Source organism: Urocampus carinirostris, chromosome 8 (genome assembly GCF_059441175.1).
Source record: "Urocampus carinirostris isolate Australia breed hairy pipefish chromosome 8, RoL_Ucar_1.0, whole genome shotgun sequence".
Taxonomy (NCBI): Eukaryota; Metazoa; Chordata; class Actinopteri; order Syngnathiformes; family Syngnathidae; genus Urocampus; species Urocampus carinirostris.
In genome coordinates this window covers 27,029,652-27,053,334 of record NC_142356.1, presented here as the reverse complement: position 1 = coordinate 27,053,334, position 23,683 = coordinate 27,029,652, and the positions used below count along the sequence as shown (strand labels likewise).

Here is a 23,683-nt window from a genome sequence, read left to right as displayed (position 1 = left end):
GTGCAGCCATGTAATGCGCTAACCTGCTTATTGGGGGCATTAGGGGTTCAGTGTCTTACCCAAGGACACTTCGACATGTAACACAGAGGAGCCGGGATTCAAACCTGCGATCTCTTGATCCCAAGACGCTCTACCTCCTGAGCCACTGCCGCCCCTAAAAGTGAATGAAGCAGCAAGTAAATAAATACAATTGATTATATGGATAATCATATGGTGCAATAATGATGAGCTTGGTGAAAATATTGATTTAAAAGATTAAAAAGGATTTTACATTTTACAAATTGTGACTATATGCAATGACACATTTTAATATTCTAACAGTACTCACCCTGACCTCAAACGAACTGACGTCTCGTTTTTTCCCCGCTAGTCAACAAGAACGCCAACACAGACCAGAAGAAGAATGAGGAGAAAGATAACGGAGACGACGACGGCGATGAAGACGGCCCAAAACCCATGCCGCCCTTCAGTTCTTGCTTCATCTTGTCCACCACCAACCCGTGTGTGACCTCCGCCAAGAAGCCTTCCCGCCAAGAGTTGGTGGTTCGCCTTCAAATTTTGTACCCTTTCTGCGTTTCAGATTCAGGAAATGCTGCCACTACATCCTTACGCTCAAATACTTTGAGTTTAGCATCCTTTCTGTGATCGCCATGAGTAGCATTGCGCTTGCCGCCGAAGACCCGGTGTCGCCCGACTCGCCGCAAAATAATGTGAGGAGCAATACAAATATTGGAATGTTTATGATCTCGTGTGTTTCATTTCTAATTTTAACTTTATTGCTAGGTGCTGCGCTACTTTGACTATGTCTTCACTGGGGTCTTCACTTTTGAAATGCTCATCAAGGTATAACGATGCCTCGACTGCCATGACATTTGATTTCACCCATAAGTAAAACGTGTTTTTTCATTTACTATAGATGCTCAGTCGTTGTTAATTAGTCACTTAATTCGTCCTGAAACTTTGTTGTCAGTTTTCGATAGATTTTAGTTTGTTTGATGCTTCATCCATTACAGACTGTTGAAAAATAAATTCAGGTAGCACACAGAAGCATATACTATTAATCTCTGCTGGTTTCCTGATTATTTGAGTCAGCTTGGAGTTAGAACTACAGGGGAATGACCACCCATTCATTATCTGCACCGCTTATCCTCAGTAGGGTCACGGGGGTGCTGGAGCCCATCCCTGCTATCTTAGGGGCCGGTCACACAGACATTTGCGGCTGAATCACGGCCAGAAATTTCTGCCTGTGAGGCGGACGCTATTGGACGCTCTGAGATCGCAATGCAGACGAGATACAGCAGTGCTTAACACGCGGTCGGAAATTCGCGCGCGGGTGGCAGCGCAAAATAGTTTTGCGCTGCTCAATTCTCCAGAGCGCGGGTACACAGCCTTTCACGAGCGTATCAAGGCTGAAGGTGAAGCGGATGCTGTTGGGCGCTGTTGGACGTTTTGAGACCGCCATATAGACGAGATACAGCAGTGCTTTACTCGCGGTCGGAAATTCACACGTGGTTGGCCGCGCGCAAAACTTTTGAGCTGCTCAAAAGTTTGAGCACGTGTTAAACCGCGTGCCGCACACGTGATCAACACGAGGTAATGACGCGGAAATGACGCGGAACGACGTGCTCTGGCCGCAGCCAGGGCGTGGTTACACATGGGTAGGACGGGAAATTTCAGCGGGTAATCGTGGGTGGAGCATGGTAATAGCATGTTCTGCGCCTGTATCGCGGTGTTATTACGTGAAATTAGCGTGTTACGCGTGTGACAGTCAAACGCCTTTCTCCGCGTATATACAGCGCGATTTGCCGAGCACACGTCAGTTGTGCTCGAGACGTCAAGGGGGTGAACATGGATCCCCGTCAGCGCAGTGACCTTGTCTTAATCCATTTTTATTTCTTGACATTTCTTTTCAAGATAATAAAATAAAAATGATGCCATAGCTTGAAATCTTGATCTTCACGGGACTGTGTCTTGAGCGGTTATGATTTCTACAGCCCGGTGTTATCCGAGAAATGCATCCCTGCCAAGATTTGCATCCCCTCGCTACTACAACCACTTTTACCTCGTTTTATCTCACTTTTAGGGAATGTAATGGCGAACATATAACCAAAACCACTTCGTCTTGCATTTGTTGGAAATGTAATACAACTTAAACCATTCCGTCTTTGTTTTTGTTTTGAACGTAATCGAACGGTAAATCCTCCCCTCCTCGCGTGAACGCGCATTCTGCTGCGCTTCCAACGAAAGCGATCGTATTCTATATAAAACGCTTATTAAAACTATAAAGCGAGCTAATTATAACAATTGGGAGATCCTAGTCTATATAACGCGTTTATTTAAACAATAAAGTGCGATCGTATTCTACAAAATGCGTTTGTTAACGCGGATGAAAAAGTCACCAACGTCAATACACGCTTACAACAAAAGCGATCGCAGCAGAATGTTGTTGCGTAGGAGTCGGATTTGGGCACAACACCGGCTCGGGAGCTTTTATACCCGTGGTCCACATGAGAAAATGACGCAGAAATGACGCGATGAGGAAGCGGAACAGTCGCCGGCGTCTGTTTTGCGGGCATACCACCGATGAACAGCGGGTTGGCCAATTTTGTGCATTTTCCATCGCGGGCAACCACGGGCAAAAAAAAAAACGCAAAATTTTAGCCGTGATTCAGCCGCAAACGGCTGTGTGACCGGCCCCTTATACTGAAAGCACAAATACATGCCCGCATACGCACGCACGCACACCAATTTGGAGCAATATGATACTTGTAACCATGACAACCATCTAATTTGTCCTATTTTCCAATCATTTGCAATGTTAACGTCGTTATTTAAAGAAAGATGAAAAAATAAAAAAAATTACGTGACGATTGACTTACTCCATTTGTATAGATGGTGGTGCTGGGCTTGTTCCTCCATCAAGGCTCCTACTTCCGTGACCTGTGGAATATTTTGGACTTTATAGTGGTTAGTGGCGCTCTGGTGGCCTTCGCCTTCACGTGAGTAACGTCACCCCCCCTTCTTTGCCGTCATTTTCATGCTCCCTGCCACACACCCTGCCCACCATTGGTCCTCAGAAAGACCCTATTAAGGCCACCCTAGTGGCTGGACAATGTTGATGCCCTCTTGAAGCAGATCACAACACTGATCCACTTCCTCTTCTAAAATCTTTTTTCTCTACACTCTTTTCATCATTGACATTGTGTCAGATGGTCTTTCTCTGTTTCTGTTCTCACAACAACCATCGGCAAGCATTTTCATCATGTAGAGCTCCTCTGCCAAGGCTTGAAATGATGATGATGAATTTGAACACAATTTTATGTCAGAGAAAGATGGAAATTAAATTCAAATTGACTTAATATATGTAAGTATTTTGAGAGCAGTGTAGGAAGAAGGTAAATATAAGGAAACGTAGAGGTAGAACAGGAAGATAAGTACCAAAAAATATGTGAATTTCTGCCTTTCTATTCCAGTCCTACAGGGGGTAGCAATGGGTGGTACAAAGCAATTGACAACAGCCAAAATGTGAATTTGATCAGTTAGATTATGTGAACATCAAAGTTGTTACCATGATTTTAAACATTGGACCAATGCATATTAAAAAGTGACTTTTTTTATACTGAAATACGTTTTGAAAATAAATCTTTAAAGGGACAGTGTATTATTATGAAGCGCCTTTAGTCGTAAAAACAACAAAAAGTATTTCATTAAAAAAATGACAAATTTTAATATAAACATGCATTTTTTAGAATACTTGTAGATCGAGAAACTCACTTGATTGTCTCATTTGTCTCTTAAAAGTACATTGTGAAATATGTTGACCTCATGACGTCGCTTTCTGTTACATACGCATAGAGTATATTCAGTTCTTTACAGTGGTTTGTGCATGCTTTTAAAATACAATCAAATCCAGTAACAGCCTTGATTTTGTAATTTAAATATAATAGCGCTGACTGCTGTATTTTTGGTACCTGTAGAGTGCCGCTTTGTCTCAATAGGAGTCTAAATCACCAGTGTCAAACAGGCGGCCCGCGGGCCAGATCAGGCCCGCTAAGGGATTGATACCGGCCCGCGAGACAACACTCAGAGAAGCGCAAGAGAAAAACAAGCCGCAGGTTGAAATATGTCCACTTGATGTTGCAAAAGCCACGTGCCTCTCACAAAGACACTGTACTTGTATCTCTCTCTCTCTCTCTCTCTCTCTCTCTCTTTCTTTTCTCCCACTCTGTCTCTTTCACTCTCTGTGTCTCTCATTTTCTCTTCCTTCGTTGCTCTTTGTCTCTTTCATCGCTGTGTCTTTTTAACTTCTTTTGCTCTAACTTCCTTTTTTCCTTTTCTCTCTTTTCTCTTTCTCTCTTCCTACCCTTCATACTTTCTTTTCTCTTTTCTCTCCTTCTGTCTTTCTATTTCTCTTGGGATTTCTTTCTTCCGCTCTGTTTCTTTCCCCCTCTCTCACGACTTTTTATCTCTTTTGTTTCTCACGCTCTCTCCCTCTCTCCTTTTCCCTCCCTCGTTCTCTTATTTCTTTATTGCTCTATTTCTTTCTCTTTAATCTAGTAGTCCGGCCCCCGACAGAATGTTTGTCCTATCGTGTGGCCCCCGAGTTCACATGAGTTTGACACCCCTGGTCTAAATATTTGGTGTTTAAACTGGGAGAACTATTATGGGTTGAATTCCACTTTAAGAGACATCGGTCTTGTACTTTCTTTAATCAAAAAAGACTCCTTTTTGAATGCTAGGAAGAAATGTTGTTTGAAACCCCACTTAACTTTTGAAGATAATGTATGGATTTTAAAAGAGACAGTGCATATTATTTAGCATCTTCCAGTGATAAAACTCTTCACCTCATCTCATTAGCTGCACCGCTTATCCTCAGAAGGGTCGCGGGGGTGCTGGAGCCCATCCCAGCAATCATCGGGCAGTGGGCAGGGGACAACCCTGAACTGGTTGCCAGCCAATCGCAGGGCACACAGGGACAGACAACTCGCTCGCTCATTCACACCTAGGGACAATTTGGACCGGCCAATCCACCTGAAATGCATGTCTTTGGAATGTGGGAGGAAACCGGAGTGCCCGGAAGAAACCCACGCAAGCACGGGGAGAACATACAAACTCCGCACAGGAAGTCCGGTAGCTGGATTAGAACCCACACAGGAGGTTCCCAAGACCTTAGAACTGTGCCGCACAAGCGCTAACCACTGCCCCGCCGTGCTGTCCATAAAACTCTTCATTCTTTTAAAAAAAGCATTGATTTGAACAATAAACAGAAATACATACAATGCACTGATATAAATGTGCATTTGTTAATACTCTTTGTTAGAGAAATTTGCATTTATTTTAAATACCATGAGCCTCATTTAAAGGGAGCTGACATAATTGCCGACCATTTTGTTGATACAGGTACCCAAAAACCTCAAAAAGGCTAGGCAAAAAACGAGAAGTAAATAGTGTGTTTTGATCATTTTGAGTCTCCTTAGTTTGTACTATTCATTGTGCATTGTAGCACTTGTTTTCAGTTGCACTACACAATACAGCGGTAGGGGGTGGGCGGATCTCTGCACACACAGCTTGCTTTCCTATCTCTCGCAGGTGCCCACTGTGCTGAAGGGAAATACATCTGTAAACTTTTTGTTTGCAGGTTTTTGTGACATTTTTACGAAGGAACTCTGCTTGCACCTTGTGTTGAAACCAATATATACACACAAAAAACAAAGTAACTGCTGGACACGTTTAAAGTGGTATATTTGTTAATATGGGACACAGGCTCTAAAATTATTATTATTTCACAGATTTGGCTCTCCCTTCAAAAAAATCTAAATAATTTGCTATTTTGGATCTTTTTGTCTAAAAGTTTCCCAACCCCTGTACTGCAGTATTACACTTGAAGTGCCATAGGTGGTTATAATGACATGAAAAAAGTAGGAGGACCTGTCCGATAATTCTGCCCCACTCCACCAATTAAAGAGGTTTGACATTAAAATAATAATACTGTTTTGTTATAAATAATTTCATTTTAATACTTTAATAAATTAATAAATTTGTGTGTTTAGGGCAGGGTAGCTTGACTTGGCAGAGGTAAAAAAATATTATTTCACCATTGGGGACCTCATGGGAGACCCTTAGTCCATTATGTGCTGTGCAACGTTTGCAGTATGTGCTTTCATTTAATTATTTATTTATTTTTTTCAATTGTATCTCATTTTTCACATTTAATTATGGTTTTGTGAAAAGAATATTTATTTTCTTGTTCAAAAAGTTTGTTACGGGAATTTTGAATAAAGCAGGTTTTGTCATTGGTGATAACTTTTAGCTTTGTATTTGATTTGTGCAATATTGATTATTTGCAATTGCACTTCCATGTTCTTTGCTGTCATGCTGCTGAAGCGACTCCAAGTAACTAAAAGTCCCATCTGCATTGAGTTAAGCAGACATTGAATTGGCTTTAAAGTTGTCACCATTTGAAATCTTCCACTTGGGTTTCCTTGTTAAAACCTTCAGATGACCTGAAAGGGCACCCTGAGCAGTCCCCAATAAACAACCATCCCTATTCATCTTGTTCCAAAATTCACCTTAATTATTCTAGTCACTCTTTCTATAAATGTCTAATCTCTCTTATCACGACTCACTCTCCAAACTGTCTCCCTCCTTCGACGCTGCTCCAAATTTGCCGCCAAGCAGGCCGTGAGTCATCCCGTCCTCTTATGCATTGATTGACATCACATCACACATTCCTCTTTCCCATCTGGACACTCCCACTTTATAACCTTAAATTATATAACCCTGAATCCCCAAATGTATGCTGATGTGCATCAAAATATAGTCATTTTTAGCCAGTCCTTAATTTCAAAAAAAGAAAATTCCTCTAAGACCTTTCTTGTTAACCTTAATTAGCTACTAATATAGTGAAAAAATGTAAATTTTTAAGAATTTGATCTGTTGGATTATATTGTCCAACAGACGATTTCCCGAAAATTCAATCAGATAATACTGTATGTCCAACAGTGTTGTGTCCTTTATTATGGGTTATTTAACTGGGCTGTGAAATCTTGTCAAAATGCAGCAGGAGCAATTTAGTATTTGACCTTGTTTTTCCCCTTTTTTTACACAAAAATAAGAGGATATGCGTATCAGTAGGTGCATTGATGCACGTTTTTTATTTATTTCAGTTTGCCAGACATCTTGTCACGTGATGTCAGGCAGACCCAAATGCAGGGAACAAGGACATGGAAAAAGCTTGGATGTGATCAAACCCCAACAGGGAACGTTTATTTAATAACAAAAACTAAATGCATTAAAGAGAATAATAATAATAATTTCCTTGTATTGTCATTCTGTGTAACAATGTACACAGAACGAAATGTCGATTGCACCTGACCCGTTGTAGCGAGCCGATGCAGCCGCAGCCAACAGAGGGCGCCGACGACCACTTTTTAAGTCTTAGGAATGACTCGGCCGGGGCGCGAACCACCGACCTCCCAGTCTCAAAGCGGGCGCCTTACCATCTAGGCTACTGAGAGGGGAGAGGGTAACTAGGAATGTTGCTTTGAGAGGGAAATTTGAGAGGGTGGTCTGCCGGTGGCAGAAGTCTTAAAAAGAAGATTTTGAAGTACCTTTAAAAATATGGCTGGTGAGGAAGGTTTTGGAATGAGAAGGGAACATATATTGGGTCACTTATGGGTGGAAAACACGTGCAGTATGTTTCGTGATACGCTTTAAGGCAGACTGTCAATCATTGTCCTTGTTTTCCCATCATCTGTTAGAGATATATGATATGAGCACATAGCATTCAGCATTTTTAAGTGCTTTAATTCTGCCACTCTCAATTTCTTTATGTCACACTTTTGTCCTTGAGGGCCGGAGGTCAGCAAGTTTTAGAGGTTCTCTCGTTAAACACCAGGGAATCAAATCAACAATATTGTTATTTAGTAGGGGTGGTAATCTTTGGGTATCTCACAATTTGATTTTCTTCCCCTTCATTAAGATTTAAACACTTGTAATTTTAACATTAACAATAGAAACAAGTAGAATAAATGTTTCAAAAGGTTCTCTTTTAATAATGTAGCCATGTGTCAGAAGTGAGTTCTAAGACAGCAATTTAAGCCCAGATAGCATTGTTAATTTTCCCTTCTCAAGAGAATTTTTTTTCCATTTAAAACAAAGTAAAAACGAGTAAGCAATCAAAAAAACATTTGTGCATTTGTAACAAAAAATTGAACTAATTTCCACTACAGTTCATGCAAATAATAAATTCACAATGTGACTAACAATTGTTAATTTAAGTGTCTGAAGCTTTAAACATGTTTTATGTTGCTTTGCCATTTCTCACTTTTTAGTTCTCACCTACTTATAACATCCATTTTTTTATGTTATTTAACATATTTTAATCATCAAAATATGGACATTTACGAATCCAATCAGATAAGTTCATGTTCGAATTACGATGAGTAAAAGACTTTTACATTTCCCATACATTTTATTCAGGTTTCTGCAGAGCTTGCTAGAGAATAAAGTATGTATGGGAAAGGAATCCTCTAAAACAGTGTTTTTCCACCTTTTTTGACCCAAGGCCCATTTTTTATTATAAAATATTGAGGCACACTGTCCATTGGAAATGATTAAAAATTAATTCTCAGCACCAGTTTTCTTTTTTGTTTTTCAAAGTTTAAATGATCACGTTGCCTAATTTGATAGGTTAACGTAATCATCATTTGGAGTTCTCGTGGCTTAGAAGGCAATACAGGTAGTTAATTTTTCAAACTAAATTTTTATCCTGTGACAGTTTTTATGTTTTTTTTCCAAAAAGATAACAAAAATTATCATTAATATAACCAAAATTATCAGTCGTTGTAAAAAAAATATTTTACTATATTTCAACTTTTGCTTTTTTTCGTCAACAAAATAATAGGAGGTAATCAGCAAAATTTTTAGCAAGGTTTTTCTTTTATTTGATATGTTCTTGATATCTTACTGTTCAATCTTAAACAGTTTAATTAAAACAGTCATCTGCTGCCATCTAAGAAATGGATGAAAATTTACAGTTACTCAGTGGATCCTTGAGAAAAAAGAAAGACACTAAAAAATGGCAAACTGGTTGAAAAAACACTATTCTAAAACGTGCAAAGTCCACCCCGTTTTATACCATGTTTTTATAGAAAGGAAAAATGTGTGCGCCAAACAAATATCAGGGCACTTGTAGTAAAATAAAATGCTTTAAAGCAGACTGTATTTCTATTTTTGACAGCCCTGTTTTCCCTGTTTATTTAGTCTGAATACAAAATTCACCAGGTCTGGCAATTATTTTGAACCACCTGCCATGGAAAACCAAGGGGACCAATCAACCGCATGAAGCACTTTGATACAACCTGTTTTAATTTCAGCAAGCCTTCCATATATTCATCATGTTTTTGCGCAAAAAACAACCATGTCTGCAATCATGTTTATTAGACAGCCAGAAAAACATTAAAAGACCAATGCAGATTCTCTATTGCAGTTTATTTCTGGGGTGAAATGTTCCTACCATTATTGCTTAAAGAATGGCTGTCAAACTCACGGGCCAAATGTAGCCCACCACATTATTTTATGTGGCCCACGAGACAATATTGAGACAAGCACTAGAGAAAAAATGTGCCTAAAATACTTTGTTTTAAATATGTCCACTGGATAGTGTCAAAGCGAGACGCTACTGCATCTCACCCACTGTTGCTGTTTTTGCTGACTACCGTTGTTCAACCAGAGAACATTGAGGAAACCCATCCTGATGTTAGTTTACTTAAAATAAAAGTCACGGACATGCTGTTTAAGGCATTATGAAGAAGATACAATTAGAAAATAAATAGCACTTTAACTCCTATTATTTATGTAAAATCTAACAGTTCCAATAGTCAAGTAGACATTGTCATAAAAAAGGGAAAAAAACCAGGAAGACTTTAAAATCATTCAATTAATCATTCAAATTGGTGTTTGGATGCCATTTGTCACTTTGCAGTCTGCATGACTATCCCCAGAGTTAAATAGACTATAGTGGAAATGAATTCAATCGTTTTGCTTTTTTTTAACAAATGCACAATTGATAAAACACTGCATGAGGTATAATATTAGGTAAGGGAAAAAATAAATCATGAAATACTAGTTTTCTAATCAAATCTTAGATCCTTGAATCATAATTTTGTCATGGACCCCCTCAGGGTGGCGCAGAAGCACAATTCTGAAGCAAGGATGTAGGCAACAATGGATTGTTTATTTGGTCCAGGCTTAGGACACAAGTGATACAGATAAATCGAGGCATCAGTATCTTGAGCACCAGAGGCAGTTGTCGAGGTCCAGGGGCAGGCAAGGCAAGGTGCCGTTGATCCAGTAAACTCGTTGCTGAAAGTCCAAATGTTCGTCGGGCAGAACTTGTGGTCGGCAAGGGTTCGGTATGTAAGCAAAAGCAAGGCTGAGACAACGCTAGAACAAGACAAGTGTGGCAACGAACTAGCAAAAATGTTTCAAAACAGGAGTGCTTAAATAGTGAGCAGGAGAGGTGATTAGGGTGTGTCAGTGCAAGGGACACCATGTGTGAGTGGAAATCAGAGCCAAGGAGGAAGTGACCAAATAAGGCAAGGGAAAGCGAGGGAGTGAGAGAGAGAGAGAACACCAAACTTGACAGCCAGATTGACGCATTCAGTTGTGAGCCTCCGAAAAGACCCCCAGCCCTGCAGCTAAGTCACACTTTTAATCAACAATTTATGAGTCCCGCCCTGGTGAGAATGTTTGTTTTCTACTGTATAGCCCCCGAGCTAAAATGAGTTTGACGCCACCGGTTTAAAGAAAAAAAACTCTCCTTTTTGTCCGGCATCCACCTTCTCCTCTCCCTCGCTTATTTTCCTCTCTATCCCTTTCTGTCACACACCACGCACAAACACTAAAGCATTGCACAGCAGGTTTTCAGCATGGTCAGCGTGCAATGCTTTTCACTGAAAAGTGTAAAGCAAGCGGACCCTCAGCACCGTCCTCGTAAATGCTGAATGATTCACTTTGATGACAGAGCTGCATGCTGAGGTTGTGAGCGTGTTTCGGAGATGATGACGGATGAGCCGGCGCTCTTTTTCTGCTTCCCCAGCGCTGACGTGCTCCGATAGCATCTCGGCAGACGATTGGCCATCTAATGAGGGCAATTTGTGCTCGCCAGCCCGCCCGCACGCTTTAATTGATTTGCCGTAAAGAGATAAGAAGGAGTCGGAAGGCATGCGGCTATGCAAGAAGCCGCTTTGGCCTGCAGGCCTTTTCTGTCATCTATTTGTTTTCTTCAGTTGGCTACCTGCAGGATTTACTGTAAAGGGTCTGTCGGTTCAGATGTTTTTGCAACAAATTATTATACATTTGTACTACAAAACAGTTTTTTATTTAATATAAACCAAAAACTAATATACTGTATACACAATAATTTCATTTTTAATGTGTATGTAATTACATATTTTTTATTTTATTCTTGTTTTTAATTTAAACATAATTTCAACGTTTCTTATAATGTTATACAACAAGGTGTTTAGAAATACATCCTGTATATTAACACATATTTAATAATGTATTAGTACATTTTTACATCCTATTTGTAATTTAATAGAGTACGTAATTTTATATATTTACTTGAATATCAATATATGTGTTATTTGTTTTTTATTTTAGTTTAAAAATTAAAAAGTATCTTTATATGGAGAAATTATATACAGAATCATAAAATATATGTCATCATTTTTTTCTCAAAATGTTTTTTTTGTAAGTTAACTATGAATTAATTCGTATATAATTGTATCTTTTTATTTTATTTTCAATGTGAATTTTTTATATGTTTTCTGCATTCGTGTCTATATTTTATTCATTTTTTAATTTATATGGTTCTGGGGGGTGTCTCACTCGTGTTAAATGTATTTTTCAAACATTTCCTCTCTCCCGGCCGCTGTGTGCCGTTTTGTTTGGTCTCCTCCTTCTGACGCTTTGTAACCGCCACCACAGGAGCAGCACCCGGTAAAGTTGTCATCGTCCTTCTTGTCCTCCTGCAGAACCGGCATACTATGGCTTCTCACTCTTTCTTTCTTGGTTCTTCTCCCTGTCGTTATGTCGCTTCATCCACACCTTGACACTGCATTTATGAATATTTGTGAATAAATCAATGTGGCATATGATTTTTTTAGAAATCGATACAAACGAAACATTTTAAAAAATAGTAAAAATGTAAAAATCATCACAGGTCACTCGAAAAATACTGCATTAGGTGGGTGGTAAGTTTATAATTTAGGAGACATTCAAAATGAGGAGAGAAGACATCAAATAAGTTTGAACTTGCAAGGAGAAATTAGGAGACTGTACAAAATACACTCACAGTGCTAAATTTAAATCCGTTCTAAAAGTCCTCTCCTGTCCCCCCTTTTTTATTCTATGTTACAAAAGAATTTCTGCAATCAACAGTGCATGATATTCAAAATAACAAACAACATTGAGGAATATTAATCAAAATAACAAACTGGCATCCTATGCAATCTCCTTTGCAGGTATCCAACATTAACAGAAACAATTACAATAAAGATATCAAAAGGTGCCCCTTTTAATAATGTGTCAGATGTGGGTTCTAAAACAGCAACTTAAGCCCAGATAGCATTGTTAACCTTCTCTTCTCAAGATGAAATGATTTTGTGTTGGGTTTTAAATACAGCTAAGCAATCAAATAAATACAGACTTAAATAAAAACTTCCTGCAAAGTAAATGTTCTCCATTATTAGGTGCCAGAAGGGAAATCTAAAGCCTCTTAGATCTCCTTAGCATCGTTTTAGCGAATACAAATTTAACCCTTTAAAAAAATACTTTTAGATAGTGACGTTGTGTAAGAAATGAAGTGTACATTTTTTAATCTACTTGGTAAGTTCCCTATATCATTTGGTACCAGAACACAAGCCTCATTAATAGGGTGTGATTTTATTTACTTACAATAGTCAAAGTCAGAGTGGTTTAGTTACAAAACAAAAAAGATGTCAGAAGTTGAATCCAAACCCATTATTACATTACTGTTTATAATCAGAATTTCCCATTTTTTTTATTTACTTAGAACCCCAAAAAACGTCTAACAAAAGTAAAAAAAAATGTTGATGTCAGAAATTGAATTAAGATCTATGATTGCATGTCTTATTAGAATGTGAAAACCAAATGACATTATCAGACCCTAATCCTAAATAAGGTATTTAGATACTTATTCTATTTCAGAAATGGAATTTAAACCCATGCCAGTAGGACATCACGTCCGATTTTGCATCCACGTTGGTGACGTCATGCGATGCTTCACGTGCATCACATGACCTTAGTGGTCCTGCGTGGCCTCCATTTGTCGCCGTCCTCGGTGGTGAACGGACGCCGCGTGTTCCCTGATAGAAGAACTTTTTTGATTTTAGAAAAAGTCAGAAAGAAAGAAAGAGGTTTGGCCGGGCACTCTACCTGGAGATGCCTGTGGGCGTGGAATGACGATTACCATGATTATGTTTACGATGCTTCTTGATATCCATGAAATCTATAACTTCTGTGGTTTCATGTTAGACTCCCACTTGTGATGCAGAAGAAGAGCTGTAGTGTGCATCTACTTTTTCCTGTAGTAACATTGGCCTTGTTCCCTGGCTGCCCTGTAGGGGAAGCAGTAAGGGCAAAGACATCAGCACCATTAAGTCCCTGCGAGTGCTGCGAGTTCTACGTCCTCTCAAGACAATCAAAAGACTTCCTAAGCTCAAGGTAGGGCTCATACATTGGATCCTATACATACACAACTAATTTGTACCTGGATCGAACCCATATCTACAATTTACTGTATCTTGAACTAATTTTTCCCATGAGAAATAACTGAAAACCATTTAATCCTTTTACAGCCTCCAAAAATCATCCAAGTTAACCCTAAATAGGTATAAAACGCATCTTCCTAAACATTAATAAATTCATTAAAATAGTAATTGAAAATGAAAAGACAGTACGATAAATAGCATCATAGTAAAATTACTTTGGAGTCCCACTCTGAACTGAAGGAGGGACCGAGGTTTTGCAAACACGGCTGGGATAAGACCCAGAGAGCTAGGCGCTGATGTGAATTGGGTTCTTTATGGCTCTGTGTGTTACACATGTGGCTTTGAACATGCGAAGAATAAGAGATACACTGAAATGACTGCATTCACAGTTGCAGGAGAAACTTTGGACACCCATGGTCGTTTTGAAAATGTTCTTTTATAAATCATGGGTGGTTCAGATCAGTAATTCAAGTTCAAAATATTGCATAGCATACAAACACAGTGATATTTGGGAAGTGAAATGAAGTACTTGGATTTACAGAACATGTGCAATTATTACTCAAACAAAAGTAAGCAAGGGAATACCGTATTTTCCGCACTATAAGGCGCACCTAAAAGCCTTTATTTTTTTCAAAAGCTGACCATGCGCCTTATAATACAGTGCGCCTTATTTATGGATCAATATTAATTCGCAAAGTCTTGCAACTAACTTGCTGCCGCCAACTAGATTTTCCCCCGAACGCCAAGTAGTCCGCGGTGTATGCTGGGATTTATTTACCGGCGTTTCATTGGCTAACCAATGTGTCAATCATCATTTGAATGGATCACTATTGGCTAAAGTTACTCGGAGGTCAAGGGGCGGATCCTTTTTATCATTTACAGGCCGGCATTGGTTTAAACGGCAAAACAAAGCCTGCAGTTGGCCGAAAAAGATGAATGCGTATAGCACGTGGCTGACGGCATACAGAAAGCATTTTTTTACTATACTGTATTTGTAAATATTTTATTCTCCTGGATTTACTACACTCACGAATATAAGAGGACCACGGCTGCACATTACTATGAACACAACGACTTCGGTGAGCTACTCCGGCTATATATCTTGTTTCAGACTGAACTCGATGTTTCTGTGATAAGCGGTGCAGATAATGGATGGAATGGAGTGTCTATTTTTAAATTAAACTCAATTCCAAGTGTTTATTGTCATATGCACAGTAAAGTTGTGAGCGAAAAAGAAAATAGAAACTAAGGAATGGTTGGCATTTCTTGAATCCCAAGACTTTAATCTTCCGAATGATATTTGGAACGATGCATTTCAGTGACATCGTACGGACACCGCATCCGCACGTGTTCTCGACACGTATTTGCTTCTTTGCAAGCTTTGGGAACATTAAGGGGGTAAGAAGTTGGACTGAACTATCTGACTGTTTTGTCCACGTTCCCATTGTAGCGCCTTATAATCCGGTGCGTCTTATGTATGTCCAAAATAGGACCAAAAACTATTTTTTCGGGGTGTCCCTATAACCCGGTGCGCCTTATAGTGCGGAAAATACGGTACATGTGGGCACCCAAACATAAACATTACATCAATATTTTGCAGATCATTCTTTTGCAGAAAAAACAACCTCTAAATGCAGCAGTAATTTTTGCATACTTTTAGTAGATTCTAAGAACCTCATTTCACTCCTCTCTTGTCTGTCTGCTATATGATGCAGTCATACCTCTACATACGAGATTATTTTGTTTCAGGATCATAAAATTCATCTGTTCTCAGCCTCTTAAATTAATCCAAGTAAAACCTAGCTAGCTATAAAGCGCATTATCCTGATCACTAAAAACACATTCAAATAGTAATAAGACATAAAAATACAGTAATAAGGCAAATTAAATCATTACAAAGTGACTTTAAAGCCTTCCCCCACGCCAAAGGAGCAGCAAAGGTGTTGATTACCTGGTAAAAAAAAAATACAAATATGCAGGAACAGGTCGGCATGGCGGGAAGAGAACACGGTAACTGGGAGGAGCTGATGCTGCTAGTGAGTAGTCTCGAACGGTCTCTAGTGGTAGCGTGTGGAAAATCTCGTAAGTTGTTTTTTGTCTCGTATACAGGGCAAGATATTTGCCCGGAAGACATATCGTATCTCAAATTTCTTATACCTCTAGGAGCTTGTATGTTAGAGGGGCCACTGTGTGCAATTTCAGGCAGACCATGGGTCCTGGGTCTAACACCTTCTCTCTCATTTCTTTATCTTTCTCCAGGCCGTTTTTGACTGCGTGGTGAACTCCCTGAAGAACGTTCTGAACATTCTAATTGTTTACATGCTCTTCATGTTCATCTTCGCCGTGGTGGCCGTGCAACTCTTCAAGGGTCGCTTTTTCTACTGCACAGACGTGTCCAAAGAATTTGAGCGCGACTGCAGGTTAAAATGAACGCTGACTCTGAGCTACTGGTAAGAAACAGCTGACGCACAGGCTCACGTTGATGTTGTTTCCTGTGCAGGGGCGAGTTTCTCATGTATGACAAGGATGAGGTCCGAGCTCAGAAACGAGAGTGGAAGAAGTACAATTTCCACTATGACAATGTAGCTTGGGCCCTGCTCACTCTCTTTACTGTCTCCACTGGCGAAGGCTGGCCGCAGTGAGTGCACAAACACAAAAACAAACATGGTATTCATTCTGAAAATACAGTTCACTTAATAACAAAAATGTGAATACAATAATTGTCATGATTTAGATTCATGGGGTATAATAAACACACAGAAATGTAGTTCGAATCGAAAACCCATACATTGTGACAGCAGAATTTTTAAAAATGCACACTCCATGCACAAAGCAACTCAATATGCTTGGACCCTACACTAATGACCAATAATCTTTATAACCTTACTCTGAAACACTATCTCTTTAAAAAGCTGAGGTCAAACGATGTGACAGCTGATTTCAAATCAATTTATTAACACATATTGAATGTAAGAGACAATGAATTAGATCAATGTCACTTTAAAACGTGTTTTTCTGGAGCCTAGTGTATCTGATCTGAGTTCATACATTATAGCATAATTGCTCCTTTTTAATTTGTATGTGAGTGTGTGTGGGTGCGTGTTTTTGTATATATTCGTCATTTTACACCGGCCATTCCAGCGAATCTCTGACTCTCAGCTGGTTCAAGCAGTCAGGAAACCCACAGAGGTGAATAGTAGATACAGCATTGCGATACCTGACTTCATCCTTTTCATCTCAACACAAGCACAAAAGAATGGTGGTGGCTGATGTGGTCAGACGAGCACGTGGTCCTCCCCTGATTTGCCAGATAATTTTCCTTCACTAGATGTAGTTTCACCGAAGCCTGTGCCTATATTCTGAAAAAATGGAAATGTTAATTTGGCCATAAAAAGTGTACAAACCCCGGATGGATTGTCCCACTCTTAACCCAAATTTGGTTATTTTTCAAAGTCTTGCTGAAACTCCTTTAGACTCCTTAGAACCCTATGTCACACAATTGCACAGCGAAATCAGAATAAAACGAGTTGCCCCGCTATTGTTTTAAAGATATGGCTCTTGTTTGCAGGGTGTTAAAGGCCTCAGTGGACTCAACTTATGAGAACCAAGGCCCCAGCCCAGGTTACCGCATGGAGATGTCCATTTTTTACGTGGTGTACTTCGTGGTGTTCCCCTTCTTCTTCGTCAACATCTTCGTGGCTCTCATCATCATCACCTTCCAGGAGCAGGGTGATAAGATGATGGAGGACTACAGCTTGGAGAAAAACGAGGTGAGTATAAAGACTCTGCGCATTGGTGTTGATTCCATCTTAACAGTGATTCTCTTATCCAGAGAGCCTGCATCGATTTTGCCATCAACGCCAAGCCCCTGACCCGCCACATGCCTAAGAACAAGCTGAGCTTCCAGTATCGCATGTGGCAATTTGTGGTGTCAACCCCCTTTGAGTACAGCATCATGGCTCTCATCGCGCTCAACACCATCGTCCTCATGATGAAGGTCAGTCCCTCCAAATGCTGAGCCCTTATCAGTGTAGCGTAACCAGGAGGTCAAAAAAACATTACCATAAACATTCAACTGACTAAATAATTTGGAGATGGGAATTTAATGTTTGCAAAAGTTTTATCTTGTATTCATCTGGTCTTTTGGAGCAACACAGCAGTTTTAGATATTTTATAAAGAAAAACGTCTAAAAAACCTTATGATCACTCTCGTGTGGCTACTTGTACAGTTTAATCGTGACTTCTTTGACGCGGCAACATTTCAATATTTTCGAATTAAGACACACACACCTGAACATTAATGGGAATATTTTACAACAAATCAACATAATAAAACCAAACAAAACACAACATTCGGGCCTAAATAATAGAATTGAGGGAAAGAGAAGGTGATAGGCGCATGTGGGATCTAGAGAAACAAATTATGAGTGAACACAACAGTTTGTTTAAAATTGTGTGAGGGAAACTTTAGTCTTACAATTTGACAATTGGTCGTCATTCAAACCAGATAAATATGCCCCATAACACTTTGATTTATAATCTGATCAACTAACCAATCAAGATTTCTCAGGACGCTTCTTGTTCAGGCAGTTGGGAACTGGTCCGGAGGGAGATTAACAAACACCAAAAAGCAGAGAAAGTTAGCAAAGGGAGAAAGGGGACCTTAAAATCCAATCATAAGAAACAATTCTGAAGGGAAATCATTTGTCATCATTCATAATTTAAACAGATGAACAAACCAGCCCTAAAATGTTCCTTTATTAACCTTTTGTCCTTTTTGTTTTCTCTGGAATCAATTGGATGAAGAGAGAGAAAGTGAGAAGAGGCAATGTCAAAAGTTGCAAAATTCTCCACACATTGGGGTTGAATCAAGTGCAAAAATATTGAATTTAATTTTTACTCCCTTTTAACTCCCTCACTACTATTGTCAAATATGTACAGTGGTACCTCTACATACGAGCTAATTTTGTTCCAGGATGGTGCTCATAGCTCGAATTGCTCGTATGTCAAGTTAAATTTCCCTGTATGAAAAAATTGCCCCGTTATTTGCCTCCCAAAAATATCAAAATGCACCTTAAGGCTATAAAACACATCTTCCCGACGACTAAAATAACAATAAAATAGTACGTAATTAAATATAAAAAGTACATTAATACGATAATAAGATGATATAATTGAAATAAAATGTGAGTTTCTTATGAGCACTTAAAAGGGATGGACTCGGGTTGCCGTAACAAAGCTGTGTGCGTGGTGCAGTGGTGCGGGAGTGGGAGGGAGGGTGCAGGAGGAATGGCGGCCTTTACTTTTGATGATACGTAAGCATTTTATTTACTCGTAAAATTAAAGTTACTGTCACTTTAAATGAACATGAACACACAACATTTTCTGGATAACAATTTTATTTTTTTGCCTGTTACAGTTTAAATTCACCACTTTCTTTTGCCCTTTTAGATGGATTTGCCACGCTATTACTTTCTACTTTTAAAAAATAAAAATGAAAAATTACACAAGGAGATTTTTTTCCTTCTCCCCTTCAAAATGTATGAAAGGAAAGTCACTTTCTGGAAGGGTTTTTTTCAGTTAAAGCAGCTACGTCCTCCCGCTTAGCCAGCACTTCTGTAATCTACTTTTTAGACACCAACTTCTCTGGTACGTCCGGAAATTCACTTTTCCAGCAGCATCCCTAAGCTGAGAACAATCGAAAATAACTGAGAACAATCGAAAATAACACGGGAGCTGCTGGAGTGGCTGCCATTCGTGACGGCGCCGGAGAAACGATTCAATTTGAATCATGTACAAACAAACAAACAATTGAATCATGTACAAGAAACGATTCAATCTGAATCATGTACAAACAAACAAACAATTGAATCATGCACAACAAACAAACAAAATATTTATGTTTCAATAAGTGGAGTGTTAATAAAATGGGGGGAAAATAATTTCTGATACTGATATAACCAGGTAAAACTAATTTTAAGTTACCTGTCCAAATGAATGTTGTGCCATCTCACCTTTCCCACTCTCTCTGCTCGCTCCTGAAACTTTATCAAATAGTCCAAAATTTTACCTCATCTTCTCCGCTCACCTCGTCGTCCTCTTCTCCTTCCACTTCGCACTACAGAGACTTTTTAGCTGAGCCGTCTCTTATGACACCATCCCCTGATCTAGACCAAACTAATGCAAGCAAAAATGCAATGGCAAAGCAAATCTATCTATCTATCTATCTATCTATCTATCTATCTATCCTCTTCGCTGATTTTTTGCAACCGGGATATAACTTCTTTCGGAAATCATTGCAGCGAAGCGCTGCGTAAAATCTTTCAAGGCTTTGTGATCGGCACTCGCTGCTTCACAATTGAACTTCTTGGTTGGTCAAGAACACCGGCCTCTTGGTTTTCAATTATTTCTTGCTTCGTTTCAATCGTCATCATTCCTCTTTTATGGTCTTTAGAGGAAGCCTCTGAGACTGCTTGTGAACTGGATTTTCGTTAAAATAACGAGCAAGATTTTTATTTAAAAGAAAAAAAAAACAACTTGTGTATCGAAATTCTCGTGTGTAGAGGTGCTCAAATAAAGAGGTACAATTGTACGTCAAAGTTCGATTTTGGAGTATCATTATCACGTGTGTGTTCGCAGTTTGACGGTGCCTCGGAAACCTACGACGATGTTCTGCAGAACCTGAACATCGTCTTCACCACTTTCTTCTTCCTGGAGTCCATCCTGAAGCTCATCGCTTTCGGCCCTCTGGTGAACGCACACACACGTGCAAACACATGGACACGCTCACATCTAGGTCCCATCATTGATTCATGAGGAAGCTTTATTTTGGTAGACAGATCTGGAGCGCGTTCTCGATGTCCCCAAAAAACCCCGGCGTGTGCACGCCAACTGTCGTCCTCTACTTTTTTTGCCCTGTTTCCATGGCAACAGGCTTCTTTGGACAACTACTAACTACCTCCCTTTATCCAAAACAGAATTTCTTCAAAGATGCTTGGAACATTTTTGACTTTGTCTCTGTGCTGGGAAGCATCACAGACATTTTGGTGACCAAATTAGGGGTAAGTAGCCATTACTCTATCTTGCTGTTTTCATAAATGAATGATTCACATAATTGTCTCTTTGGTCTTTCTTAAAAGGGACCTATAAGGGACTTCTAGTGGTAACAAATAATGAATTAAAAAATAAACTATTATTGATCTGACTAAGAGTTAAAAATGAATTAACTATCCTAGACTTGCATTTTTAAAATACCTTTAGGTACGTAAATTTGTATTTATTTTAATTAAAATGAGGCTCACTTACAGGAAGCTAACATGATTGTACCACATTTTACTGCTACGGGTGCCCAAAGACCCCAAAACATTATGCTTGCATGCTGTAGACGTCAGGGCGAGTAAACCAGAAGTAAAACGATGCAGTTTGGTTACTTTGAGTCTCCGTAGTTTGTATTCATCTTTGTAATGTTAGCATTTTTCTCATCCTATCATCTGGTGGTCAAATATGAAGTTCAAAATTAAATGATTGGATTTAGTTTGTTTGATTTGTTAAATAAAAAAATTAGTAAATTAGTAGCCAACCTGTCGTCAGCTGTCATTAATTTCAAAACAGTACATGTTTTTAAAATTAAGTTAATAATTTGGAGAAAAAAAACACGAATAGTGAGAATTGTTTAGTGTATGTTGTTTATACTTGGTTTTATTTTCAGTTAAGTTATATGTATTTATACATTTATAAATAATACAATTTCAATAAAGATATATATATTTAAAATTGTAAAAGTCGTGGATTTGTAAATAGGCAGAGATAATAAAGTTACCGATTTTAGAAAATATGACAATGGCAAAACATGCTTCTTTGTTATAATAAGATTTTGTTTGTTTCACTTAATCATTGCACCACAACTAGATTATTTGGCGCTGATTTGAGTTACCTGAAAATATACATTATCACAAGAATTGAAAAAAGTGTTGGAACCACCAGTTTAATAAAACAATTTTTCAAATCAAAATACATCAGGAAATAGTCAAAATAAAAGTTTAATAAAAATTGTTTTTCTGGGACTAAAAAAGTCGGAAATGTTATTTTAGCATACATATCACAATAAGAATATATTCACCTAGTAGTTTATGCTAAATTGGAATATGAATTGTCTTTATTGTCATTGGATTGACCTAGTGAACATTGTTCACAACTAGATTAGATATTGCACTTCAGGATAAACAGGTAATTAAGACTTGAAATAGGAAAAATAAGACTAAAAGAATGTCAGGATACATAGGCGAAAATATTAACAAAGTATTGATTGGAGACTGGCCTATGTTATAAGTGCATTGTAACAACAATGCAATGAATATGTCATAATAATCTAAATTTGTCAACTCTTAGAATGAGTACATTATCTTGGAATCTTGGAGCTAAGAGAGTACATGATAAAAATTGGCTTTCTAGACATCTGATTGCTCTGATGTTGAGCTGATACCAGCTCAGTAGCCTAGATGGTAGTGTGCCCGCTTTGAGACTGGGAGGTCGCTGGTTCGCGCCTCGACCGAGACATACCTAATTGGTATAATAGCAGCGCCCTCTGGCTGCGGCTGCATCGACTCGCTACAACGGGTCAGGTGTATCGACATTTCGTTCTGTGTACATTGTTACAAAGAACTACAATACAAAGGAAATTATTATTATTATTAATAGACTCGAAAGACAGCCTGGAATCATTTTTGACGTGTTGCCGTGGTGATACTTTAGACATTTAATGACATGTTTCTCTTCCCTCTTCTTTTCTTTCCATGCTTTCCTTAATTTATCTGATAAAACAATAATCCATCCAATCCTGTTGAACCACCAACAAAAAATGCACTATGAAACCCCTCATTGTGTTGTCCTTCATCTGTGTTGCTGGTGGTTGTGATGATTATGATGAGATTGATAATGATGATCACATCATGTTTGAAATGTTAGAATGCTCCATTCATGTCACATACTATACACAGTGCCATGATAAAGTATTTGCCCCCGATATCGGCCCTATGTGAAAAAAGCAGCAGGACAACGATATGAAACGTACCAGCAAGTCTACCTCTGAATGGCTCGAAAAAAAATCCCCAAAATGAAGGTTCTGGAGTGGCAAAGTCAAAGTCCAGATTTCAATCCAATTGAGATGCTCTGGTGTGGCCTTAAACATGCAGTTCATGCTAGAAAACCCTCCAATATGGCTAATTTGAATAACTATGTTATCGCTGCCAAATTCGCTATTAGGGAGCAATTACTTTTTCACATAGGGCCAGACAAGTTTAGATTTTTTTTGTGTGTGAATAATAAATAGAATCAACATTTCAAAACTACACTTTGTATTTACTTGGGTTGTCTCTGTGTGATTATAAAACTATTTTGATTATCTGAAACCTTTGGTAGAAATGTGCAAAAAAAACAACACATGAATCTGGAAGGAGGCAAATAGTTTTTCACAGCACTATATGTATGTGTATATATATCTTAATGTATATATATATATATATATATATATATATGAAAATAATTAGTTAATCAATTTGTGTAAATATATATTTCCCCCCGACTTCCTTCCCATCCATCCCTCGACATCATCGCACGTGTAGATTCTGGTTAGTCTGTAATTTCTCTTTTAAAAACTTCCCCTGCATCTTCAATGGTCGCGCTTATTAAGACCCACCCTTTTTCTAACCCTGTGTCGATTGACCTGCCACTTCCACAACCGTTGAACCTTCTGCATGTGCTTGATGGATTAAACAGCAGAATATTAAATATGTATTTAATTCAAGATTCAAATCTTAAAGCATTTTACTCATGAAATCACTGAAAGTTATAAAATGAGAATATTTCTTTGCATGGTTAGCACTAGC

The 23,683-nt window shown here is 38.7% G+C and overlaps 1 protein-coding gene across 10 annotated transcripts in view; it reads left to right on the top strand.

Annotated features, from left to right (window-relative positions):
• The window catches only part of cacna1ab (calcium voltage-gated channel subunit alpha1 Ab), a 145,784-nt gene that overhangs the window by 70,617 nt on the left and 51,484 nt on the right, over positions 1-23,683 (top strand). For all 10 annotated transcript variants that reach the window (XM_088342184.1, XM_088342183.1, XM_088342174.1 and 7 more), the window contains 11 exons: positions 371-500; positions 581-710; positions 784-843; positions 2,893-2,999; positions 13,653-13,752; positions 16,059-16,219; positions 16,300-16,437; positions 17,368-17,569; positions 17,632-17,796; positions 20,439-20,549; positions 20,777-20,860. In XM_088342184.1, the coding sequence (XP_088198310.1) occupies positions 371-500; positions 581-710; positions 784-843; positions 2,893-2,999; positions 13,653-13,752; positions 16,059-16,219; positions 16,300-16,437; positions 17,368-17,569; positions 17,632-17,796; positions 20,439-20,549; positions 20,777-20,860 (1,388 nt within the window). The remainder of the gene's footprint in view (positions 1-370; positions 501-580; positions 711-783; positions 844-2,892; positions 3,000-13,652; positions 13,753-16,058; positions 16,220-16,299; positions 16,438-17,367; positions 17,570-17,631; positions 17,797-20,438; positions 20,550-20,776; positions 20,861-23,683) is intronic.